General features: G+C 38.8%; 1 protein-coding gene across 2 annotated transcripts in view; it reads left to right on the top strand.

Moving 5' to 3' along the window:
* Positions 1-1,794: 1,794 nt before the first annotated feature.
* atxn7l1 (ataxin 7-like 1) overlaps positions 1,795-12,042 on the top strand; it is a 33,034-nt gene continuing 22,786 nt past the window's right edge. The window contains exons 1-3 of one of the 2 annotated variants that reach the window (XM_062443344.1): positions 1,795-1,926; positions 2,400-2,474; positions 10,847-10,951. In XM_062443344.1, coding sequence (XP_062299328.1) covers positions 1,830-1,926; positions 2,400-2,474; positions 10,847-10,951 — 277 coding nt within the window. In that variant the 5' untranslated portion in view covers positions 1,795-1,829. Of the gene's footprint in view, positions 1,927-2,399; positions 2,475-10,846; positions 10,952-12,042 lie in introns of those variants that run through there. The other variant, XM_062443343.1, reaches the window with a different exon arrangement.

Here is a 12,042-nt window from a genome sequence, read left to right on the forward strand (position 1 = left end):
TTGACATCATAATGTGTCCTACCACAATTATGCAGGCAATACCCAGATATACATACCCATAACCCCAAATTACCCAAATAGCCTAATCCAAATCTGAAATCAAAGAGTTGATCAAAACTACCTGCATATTTACAATAATAAAACAGAGGTACTACTGAGAAGAAGCTAGAAATGTAGGCATTATATTTGACTCTAACCTCATCTTTGAGGAATCTGGGAAGAACATTTTCCAAACGTGCATTTCTTTTACAATCAAGATCCATCTCCAAAAAAATAAATTGTATCTGTCCTTCAGTGATTTGGAGAAGGTCATACATGCTTTAAAAAAAAAAAAAATCTTTTCTGGACTCGACTATTGCAACTCTGTACTCCTGCCTTAGTCAGAAGCAATCATGCCTACAAATTGCTCAGAATTTAGCTGCCAGGCTTTTACTGGGTAGTAAGAAAAGGGACAACATTACACCTGTTTTAGCATCATTGCACTGGCTCTCTTTATATCTTGGAGTTGCTTTTGAAGTCCAACTTGGACTGGCCCAAGAATTTATAACATTCTATGAACTATCACATGATATTATATCACTTACTCCTTAACGACCCAGGTCCAATTTTGTGACCACAGGGAATCAGGCTTTCACTTAGGGACCCCAAACTCTGGAATGCACTTTCAATAGACATCAGACTGTCGATATCTGTGTCAACATTTAAAAAAAAAAGTTAAAACCTACTTTTTAAGGATTGTATTCCTGTAATGTACCAATGTCAAGTGTGTGCCTGTATACTTTTACACATATAGGTATGCTTCTGATTGGATATGTATTCATGTGTGCCCATATTTTCTTTTTTTTTTAATGTTTTTTTGGTTTTATCCATTTTTACTGGACTTCCATCTTTGACTACTGAGAGTTTTAAAAAAGGACTTAAAACATTTATTTTTGAGCAGAACCTTTGACTTTTAATTACCTTGCTGGTTGCTGATTTTATGCTCTTCTTTTTATGATGTTTTATGCAGAGCTAGGGTGTGGCTTTTGGGGCTACAGTCCTGAATGTTTTCTCAAGAGCCATGAATCTATAAAAATAAAAAAATAAAATAAAGATCTAGTTGAAGTCACTTCAGTTTATCAACAATTGTGATTAAGAGTGACACCTCTGTTCTGAAGACATGTTACTGGGTGAAATGTAGTTAAAAATTAATGTTATATTTTTTTGGTTTTCCTTTTGATTTAATGCCATATTGGTATTTATTCATTTTTATGTGCGTTCTTTTTGGAAAATAGTTAATAAGGACCTAAATAAATCAGTTCTACCACTAATGTTTGCAGTAGTCATACAATGCAGTAAGATTCAATTCTGTGCATGTGAACCATCCAAAAAGTGTGTCTAATTTTGTTAAATCTATTCTATTTCCTTGTAAAACACTTTGTAGCATTTGTTTGGAAAAAGTGCTACATAAATAAAGATACTATTATTATTATTACACACTGGCCAGTGACATTATGGCTGTTTTTGTATTCCTTACTTAGATTGGTCAAAGTTATAAAAAAAAAAAAAAAGTAATTTCTAATCTTTCCTAATGTGCTCTCTCATGTGACCTTGTTACTGTCCTGGAGTGAGCACCTTGTGTAATATTAAGAGGCTTTCAGCTGTACCTGCACACTGAACTTTTGAACTCGTGAATAGCCGCCCTGTCTCCGAGCGACGCCGGACGGACCCGAAGCGAGCCGACAGTGACGTCAGCGTTGCTCGTCCTTTCGTTTTTTCGCCTGCTGCTGCGTGCGAGAAGGAGAGAGAGGAAAAAACGGCTCTCAGCAAAGCAACAAGAAGGAAGAGCAATGGCGACACTGGATCGCCAAATACCAAGTCCGGATACCTTCCTTTGCCAGCCTTGGTCTTCCTTCGTCAGTGCGGTTAAATTACGTTTTGTTGACAGTAAGTTCGCACGTCGATAGCGTTGTTGTTTTTGCGCACAAACTGTCGGGAAGTGCGTGCTCCAACTGTCTGTGATTGAGTTGAGTTAAGCTCCTCCACCATGCAGGGTCTGTCAAAGCGCAAGCAAAGTAAACTGTCAAAAAAAATATCACCACGAAATGCATTATTAATATGTTGCTTTGGCAGACGTGCACATACGGAGTGGACAAAGCTAACCATTACAGTACGGAGTTTTGAAGCTGGTTTTTAATGCGAACTGTAAATGCAACCTCGCAACTGTCCAGGTGTAAGTTTGTTAGCTTTGACAGCTCCACTTGATTCAGGAAGCCAGCTCTAGGCGCTACTAGCGAGCTAATGCTAACCCCGACAGACAGCCTCACACCAGCATGGCTTCAAACGCATGCCCCCGAAAGTTTTGTTGTGAATACTCCAGCCGTGTTTTTAAATGGCTTTTTTGTGTGTCTATTATTCAGACGCAGACTCGTCTTTGGAGAACAGCGACAAAGAGCTTTACTGCCTCGGTGAAGCCGTGAAGCTCAGCAAAGAAGGTAAGGAAGTTACATTAATATACACACAGCACTGTCACGATGATGGGTTGTTGTTGTTGTTGTTGTTGTTATGGAAGAAATACCACTTTTTCTTAACCAATTTTAATGACAGATATTAACAATACTCTATATCAGTGCTGCCATATTAATAAACCTGCTATGAGTGTGACTAACTACAGTAGGTTGCAACTAACAACTGTTTTGCAATTCATCTCCCCTTTGATGTCTCTATTATTATAATTTCGTGTACAAAATGTCATAAATTATTAAATAACCTTCATAATATTTTCACACAACCTAAGCTGACATATTACTTCGTTGGCTTGACCACTTGTCCACTTGTCCACTTGTCCAAAAGCCATATACACTCACCGGCCACTTCATTAGGTAAACCTGTGCAATCTAATTCAATCCAATACAACAGCTCTGTTATAAATTCTACATTTATGAATCCTATACATTTACAGTGTTTGTTTACATTGTCAGAAAGGTGATACTTCTGCTTTATGTTTATTATTGATGTTGTAGTGGGTGATAGTGGTGTACTAGGGTGCATTGTATTGAATGGTGAAGTGGCTGGTGACTATACATTCAGTTTACAGTCATATGTGACAAAGAGAAGCATCAAAGAGCTGGAGCCGGTGAATGTTTGATATTTTTGGGTGAGAAAAACGACTTAAATGATCGATCGATTATAAAAATAGTTTCCAATTAATATTCTGTCAACTGACTAATCAACAGAACAAAAAAATAGAGTATATTAGAGCGGCATCAAATATTAACCAGCAGTTGTTAAATACATCTTCTGATGTACTGGGATATCGCAAATATCATGGAGCAAGTGACATGTGATGAATAAGATGACTTTGTCATTGCTGAAGTGTCATTTGTGAAAGAATTATATTAGTGTCAGTACTGCTCTGTCATAGTTTCAGCAGAAGGCCAAGTAAAAACAGACTTTCCCAGTGGGCAGGAGAAGTGTCTGTATTATTTATTGCTAATGTTGTATGTTAATGCAACTTTAACTAAGCTATTGTGCAGCTAGCTGGAAAATAGTACTTTTGATCATTTCAGCCAGAGCCTGAGACCGAACAGTACATAATCTCTCTTTTGGCTCTTGCTTGTGTGTATACTTGAAGATCTTGCTTATTTTTGTCATAACTGTGTGGCATTTGGGCTCTTGTTTAAATTTTTAGCTCATGTATTTTGTATATAAGGAGGAGGTTGTGGGGTATGGAGGGCTGTCCTAAAGCAGTGAGTGGGTACCTCCACCCCTCCCCAATCCCTCCAGGGATAGAGCCAGAGGAGTTCCTCTTCACCTCACCACGTATAAATACCCACAGAAGCACGCGTTGCACGGTTGAGTCACTCCTGAAATTTTGAGCGTGCTGCAGCCCTCGTACAAACACACACACACACAGCTAGGGGAAACTCTTCACACTCTCACTGGTCAAATACCAACCCCTCCTCCCACACCAACACATACACACACACACACACACACACACTTTCTCTCTCTCTCTCACATGCCTCATCTTCCTCTCTCAGAGCCAGACTGGAGCGCTGTTTCCAGAATTGCTGATCTGTTGGCTGGCAACTTGACACTAAGGCCTGCTGAGAGTGATACACACGCACACACACACATAGACAAACACGAGCCTGACAAACACTTTGGGACGCACATCTTAAATGCGTGATTTGTATAATTGCATCTATCAGAATAAAGTGGGATTCATATATTACACGTAAACTCACTTGACATTTCATTGCACACACATAATCTATATTTATAGATGGTGCAATCAGGTTGTCAGTAATTATTGTGTGTGGTGCAGGACATGATTAGTATCTATGTCTTTCTCTCTTGCTCTCACACACACAGTGGAGATGTTGACAGCCAGCAGCAACATAGTCCGACTAGACTGGCAGCCACTGTCATCATCTCACTAGAAATAGGCGGTGCTGTAATAGGGCTCTGTGTATGATTACTACTCTTGTTAGCAGGGATGGGGAGAAACAGAAACTTCCTGATATGATAGTGATTCTTTAAATGTTGTTTCAGTATGTATTGGTATTCTTTGAGTATACTGTGATATATGAAAAACAGCTGATTGATGCTAATTTTATATTCTGTATCAGGTATATCAGGTACAGTAGATTTAAATGTGAAAAATGCATAAAACAAAACAGTCTATAATTAGCTTTTAGCAAAAATCTGAATGAGCCTAAATACTTTGTTTGTTGTTTGTTGTTAGAATTCAAGCACAGTCTGTAATAAGGGCAAATTATGACAAAAACAACTAACTTAAAGATAAAAGTGTAGCCAGAGAACCAAGATTTTCATGCCTCCTAAACAGAAGTTGAATTGGCTTGTTCTTGCGAGGGATAGCGTGCAGTACACTTGATGTGAAGACTTGATTGTAACAACAGTATCAGCGTCTGTGTTCTGTCACTGAAACCACTCTTAATGTTTGTTTAATAAATGGCCTCGTGCAACAGTTAACCTGGCAGGAGTTCACTTTTTCAGCCTGGCTCTTTATATTGAGCCAAAATCACTACACGATTGGATGACTCTGACCTCGAAAACATTTTGCAATGAAAACTGGAAACTTTACACAGCGATCAGTGTGTGCATTTGGCAAGCAGTCATTTTGGAAGAGTGGATTTAAACCTTTTTAAAATTATGAATGTCACATCTTCTTACTACACATGTGTAGTGTATCTACATGTGGCATGACGTCTTTACAGCTTATTGTTTTTGTGAAGAGGTTTTCCTACAAGAAAACCCCTGCTACCTACATTAGGGTGCCAATTGTACTTCTAAGAAACCCTCTTAGGCACCAACATCTTCAAGTTAAATCATCTAACAGTTAAATCTAGGTTTGTATCATTATTATAATTGTCGACTATCATTGTGTATGTTGGCATCAACGACATGCGCATTCAGTAGTTAATTCTAACTTTGTGCACTCATTCAACACTCTGAACAAATCCAGGAGCCGCATTTACGTACATGGTTACAGATGTTTCAGCACGCTACTATCGCTCCACACTTGGCTCTTCTCGGTCTGCAACTTTCGTAATGTCTCCTACGTTGACAATTTTAGCCTTTTTTGGGAACGCAGACAATGGTTCAGACATGATGGTCTACACCCAAAAATTCTGTGGGCTAAAATGCTATCTTCAAACATTTCCTACAGCACTGTCCACCCACATGTAGCTCCATTGGGTAGCAACAAAAAAACCCCCCACCCCCCTCTCACAGTGACCGGGCCATCTACTGTTGATGTCTCCGGGATCGTAGCCCCAGTGACAATGGTGCTCCCTGTAGCTTTTCTGCTGCACACATGCTTGGACCTGTCATTTGTGATCCATCCTCTTACTTTCTCCTCTTTTTTTCACAACCGTTTAAAAAAAACTCCTCCACTGGACACGACCATTCTAACCCCCTTCCTCTGTTATGTGAGGCGATGTCCAATACTCATTTGGTCAGCTCCCTCTCGCCATCCTCTCCCCCTGGTGCTGTCCCTTACTCCCCCTGCGGGCCATCTGCTATTTCCACTTCTCTGTGATTTGCAACAACAGATCCCCCTGCTGTTTTCCTAGAAAGCCTCGTAGGGGAGCAAATATGTGCAATTCCCGTCCTGTTTGCTGCCCCTGTTCAGACCTTTTAGTAATAAGTCCTTTATCTTTAATTATTTTATTGCTTTTACTAATCAGAATTTTTTTATGATTACAGAGACATGGCTGTCACCAGGGGACCCTGTTCCTCTGATTGAGGCTACGCCCCTGATTTTTAGTATTCCCACATTCCCAGGTCTTCTGGTAGAGTGGGTGGTCTATCTGTTTTTTTACAAGTCAAGGTCTTAAGTGCCATCCGGTTACTTTTGATAATTTTATTTCCTTTGAAGTGTTAAGTCTTTACTTGCTGGCCTTGCCCCCTTATTCTGCATCTTAATTTCTAGGCCTCCTAAATCAGTTTTCTGAGCTTTTATATATAGTTATGTCTAAATATGTCAGGGTGATTTTAATAATCATGCATGTTGTCCTTCCCATTCCCTCACCTCTAATTTTTTTTTTTTAGATCTTATACACTCTTTTAACTTCATTCAATCTGTTCAATTAGCCACACATTGTAAAAGTCACACCTTAGTCTTGGTTTTTCTCATCCAGTTTGTCTCTTTGGTGTCGTAATTTGTTGGATATGCTGGTAAAGGACCATAAAACTTGTTTTTTAAAGTTCCACCACAGCTTTCTACTCTAGCTAAATACTGTGATGCTTTTAATTTATTCCACTATATTTCCTCTTAGTTCATATGCACTGTTACATTCATTTAACGACCAGAGCCTGTCCACCCAGACCAAAATGCAGAGTTTAAAACTAGGAAACAAAAATTAAATAAGCTCCCCTGGTTGAAAAATCACACTGGAGCCCATAAAATAATTGTTGAAAATTTGAACCTCACTGGATGGTAAACACGTCTGAAATGGCACATAACACGAACACAAAAACCAGATGTTGATTTATCAGAAAGCAGTTAAGGATGTGAGATAGGCCTTTTTCTCTGAATTGATATCTAGAAATAACCACAATCCTGATTTCTCTTTATGGTAATTGAATGACTATTAGCGGTCCCTCCACTGCTCTTTCTGTACCTGATGATGAGTCGTCTGGAAAAAAAAAAAGAAATCTCACTCATTTTGTTAATAAGGTGGGAGAGTATCAGTATCCAGCCTGACCCTTGGGCTCTTTCTTTTTCCCATTTTAGTTCTGCCTCTTTTTCTCATTTTCAACCCATTACAATTCAGTGTTAGAGGAAACTGTCTCCTATATGAACTCCTCCTCCTGCATCTCAGACATCATCCCCACTAAACAGCTCAAGGAGGTATTTTCCACTGTTGGCTCTGTTATTTAGCAATGTTTTCTGGCTTCTGGTTCTTTACCAAACATTTTTAAGCATGCTATTATTCACTGGTTGCTAAAGAAACCTAATTTGGACCCCCTGTCCTTAAGTAACAGACCAATCTCCAAATTGTCTTTTTTATCTAAGGTTTTGGAGAAAGTAATCTCATCCCAGCTGATATCTCTTATGAATAGTAATAGTGTTTTAACTGTTTCCAATCTGATTTTAAAGCACTTCCTAGAACAGAGACAGCTTTTGTTAAAGTTAATAATGACCCACTGCTGAGTGCAGACAGAAGTGACTGCTCGATTTTAGGTATTTTAGATTTAAGTGCCACATTTGACACATTTAAGTTCATATTATTGTCTTACATCACTTGGAAACTTTCTCTCAGCTTATTACACTCGTATCTCTCAAATACAATTTTTTCTCTTTCTTGGGTAATTCTGCTTTGATGGCTCAGTTGAGTTATGGTGTCCCTCACGGTTCTGTTCTTGGCCCCCTTCTGTTTGCTATGCTGCCAACACACTTTACTTGGGTATCAGTCAATGATATCTCCACCGACTCCAATTGGTACCAAACATTACTGCACGACTTATTATCAGGATAAAAAAGGCATGATCACATTAACCCTGTGCTTGCCTACCTACACTGACTTTGTTTTAGATTGTGTATTGATTTTAAAATCTTAATGCTCACTTTTAAGGCTTAAAACGACCTCGCATCTACATACATCTCTGATTGATTGACCTGATATTAGAGCCCAACCGATACTGGATTTTTGGGGCTGATACTGACATTAGGGAGTAAAAACTATTCTGATACGGATATATTGGTATATATATTACTCTCAGGTCACAGTTTGTGACTCTGCCTGCTGAACTCAGACACACAAAATTTCTAGCTTCTGTTAAATATCCTCTATTCTCTTTGTTAAAGCTTTTGGAAAGGTTTGTTATGTTTTTATTTATTTGATCATATTCATTTTATTGCCTTTACTTTCTTTTGATCTGCCTTGTCTGGTTTTATTTCCTTTTTGTGAAGTACTTTGTGACATTGTTAAGTTTATTGTCATTATTTGTATAGTGGCTTGTGGAAGGGGTTTGACACCTCGTAACTTGATGCATGGCTGGTAGACTTGGAATGACAGCAGTGGCAGCCTTTCTTTGGTGTTGGTCACCCAAACCTCAGTTTTCTAGAGCAGGGCTGAGAGCACTTAGTGTTCACTTTTTCCTCAAGCACTCATGGTCAGTGCTTCCAGACGTTTAAGCTCTTCTAAGTTACTTTCAAAACATTAATCCCCCAATGGGAAGTTGATTTGCTAACTCCAAATGTAATCAGAGTCCAATGATAGATTGTTTTAGTAGCTCTAAACATGCTTATTCACCAGTGAATGATTGTTTGTGTAGTTCATTTTCTGGCCTGTCTGTTATTTGGCAGGCTGCGATAGTTGGCTTGAGACACACGCACACAATTCGGGCTGCAGAAATAGGTTACGCACTTAGTTTGCATTTGCATTGGCAGATGCAGAGGAAATTGCATTCTTACTTCTTTTTTTTTTTTACTCTCCTACTAAAGTCCATTTTTGTTACCCTTGGAATTTGCCAGTTGCCAATAGAAAACAAGTCTTTTCCCATCATAAATTTGGATTGGGTTATTAACAAGGAGATATGCTCATATTCCTCTGAAAACAATCACAGGAATTACACAAACTGTGGTGATCAAATTTTTGGCTAACCTTCCAGCAGTGCTCCCAATCCCTTTTAATTGTTCTCATTGCACATTACACAGTTATACATTCTGTTGACTACAATATCAATATTCAAAAGTTGAGAAAGTATCTCATGTGTAATGACAACATAGATTTTGGAAAAAAATCTTACTGTTTACTGCTTCAGTTGACCTGCCTATAGTTCTGACACAATGTCCTTTTCCTTACAAATTTAATACCAGTTTTATGGTACTGCTTTGGTTAATACTATATTGACTTCAATTAAATTTAGTTTCATTACTGTTAAATATTTAAAGTACTTAAAGGAACATGTAATGCTTTATATGATTTTCTGTTATTTATACTGTTGGATGATGTTGCATATCTATATTAAACATGGTCCCAAAACTTGAGGTGAACATATGTAAAAATGCTTCAATAAAGTCAAAACCCAGGGATCGGCCTATTCTGACGCTTCTTTTGCAACTTTACATCGACTTCCTCCTCATGATGACATCAAATGTCCTCTGGTAGCATTTGTTCTTAAGGTTGTTGCTAAGGAAGCTCCATCGGTTTGTGTTGTCCACTTGCATATTTTAGATTGGATTCCGATTCGAGCATATATAGTTGTATATAAATGTATGTTTGTTTACGTAGCGTCCTGAGCTGTCGGGACTGGGCTGAGACACAGCTAACCAATCAGGACAGAGTAGGCTCATCAGTGGGTGGGGTGGGGGGTTAATACACAACTGCATTAAGCATTACCGCCAGTCGCTTATGGATGACAAAAACAACTCGCTAACAATGCAAGGTCATGATGACACGCAGCCATACACAGACACCCACACATTCTGTCCGATTTTTTTTTTTTTTCCCTTTGGGAGCTTCACACAGTTACACACACACATCCCATCTCTTTGAGTGAGTCTGGTTAAACCCCATGCTAATAAGGGCTGTGATTTCTGTCAGCTGAGCTTGTTTGGGTACAGGGAGATTAGCTTCTCATAGCTTAGCCACAAGAGATAATAGCTGTTTCCACTGAACATGTTTGTTTTTCTCAATATTTGTATTAATCATGAATATTAGTTGAGTGGGTGGGGTTGCTTAATTGCATGCATGCCTATTAACTCAAGGCACAACGTTTGCAAGAATGCATTATGCTAGCTTGTGTTTGTTTGAATAGATTGTCGGTTTTAGTTGTCTCTCTCTGTGACTGAATGATTAGTACATACATACAGTAATCACCCATGTGTCTGTGGTAGATTGTGCTCCAAGCTTGTGATGATAATGACAACAGTGTGACAAGTGATATATTTTTGCATACAGTATAAAAACCTTCGTCATTATATTGAGCACCGTGCCACTACAGTAGGAGTTAACATTAAATAATGTAGACTGTTAGTGTGGCAAACAGGACATTTCAAGAAATAAAGAAAATTGTAGGCATTCTTTCACTATTTTCTACATTGAAACAATTGATTAATTAAAAAAATAATTAGTAGTTTTCCTGGTGAATAAAAGTTGCATCTAATGAAACCCCCTCATTTCATATTATCAGGAAAGTCATTTTACTTTGCATAATGTTTGCTGTTCAAATAATTGTGTTAGCATGGAGTAACTGAACAAATGATCTGTCTGATGATGTTCACAGCTAAACTGACCAACATGCCATTCAATGACTTACAGTATTCGACTCCGATGATGATTGTGCTTGCTTCTTCTGGAGATAAATTGTGGTCTTTACTCTTCTGTTTCAGAGATGCTCGTCCACAGCCAGTTTCCAGTGCTGGAGGAATTTTCTCTTGTTGTCTGCCATGTCTGCAATCAGGTGGTCACTCCTCAGGGCTTCCTCACACACCATGGTAAGAGACGCACACGCGGAGTCAAACACAACAACAAGGGTTAAATCATACACTTCAATGAAATACATGTAGACACACACAGACCTCAGAGAATCACCAGTTGTCATGCAGTGATGTCTCTCACACACACACACACACACTCACACACACACACACACACACACACACACACACACAAACACTCTCATATCTATTCATATCAAAACAAAAGATTACTATTTATCTCTGCGGGACACTTTTTTTTCCCTGCTCAGTGTAAACAACATTGCACATTTCTGCCTAAAAATACTCAGTTGATAATAGCGGGAAAACTAAATAATTTAGAATATTCAACCAGATGTGGCATTGTGCAAAAGCCTCTTTATCCGAGACAAAAGTATATGAACAAAGCCAATTATGAAAATAGTCATCGCTTCTCTCGGGATAATGCAACACAGCTTTGAAAATTGGAGCTCTTGTGCTCCTGAGCTAAAAGAGAACAAAAAGAATATTTTACAAGCTGATGCTGCAGATTTTTGTATGTTGAATTGTTTTGAAAAATATATTGTAGACAAGTCTTCAAACATGCTTTAATGGACAAATATACATATGATACACACAGCTGTTTATGCTTTATACACTTTACTTATATGCTGTTTTTTTTTTATACATTGTGATAGTTGTTGTCATGGAGATTGTAATCTTCAGCTACAAACTTTATTGACCTAGTTGACATGTTGCTCAGGCGCTCATCAGTGGTTATCACCAAAGTGTTAAAATTGAACTTTGAGAAAGGAAGGAGGAGGAGGAAAATATGTAGGAGGCTTTCATCTTTAAGAGTGTTTGTTGTTTAAACGGTTGCGCTGTTATCCTGGCTCTCATTGGCCCTCCACCCTGTCCGTCTACCTCTTGTTTGTGCTTGATTGTGGCTCCACTGAGCGCGCTCGCATCTGCCCGTGAGCTGCTGCTGCTGCTGCTTCCTTCTGTTGGCGGCACGTGCACCAGCTTGGGGGGGGGGGGGGGGTCATGCTTTAATGAAAACGCACACAAACACACACACACTTCTCCCTGAGAGAAGGAGGCAAGCAGAGTTTGCATACACACACATTCTC

Source organism: Scomber scombrus, chromosome 22 (assembly GCF_963691925.1).
Source record: "Scomber scombrus chromosome 22, fScoSco1.1, whole genome shotgun sequence".
In the NCBI taxonomy this organism is placed as follows: domain Eukaryota; kingdom Metazoa; phylum Chordata; class Actinopteri; order Scombriformes; family Scombridae; genus Scomber; species Scomber scombrus.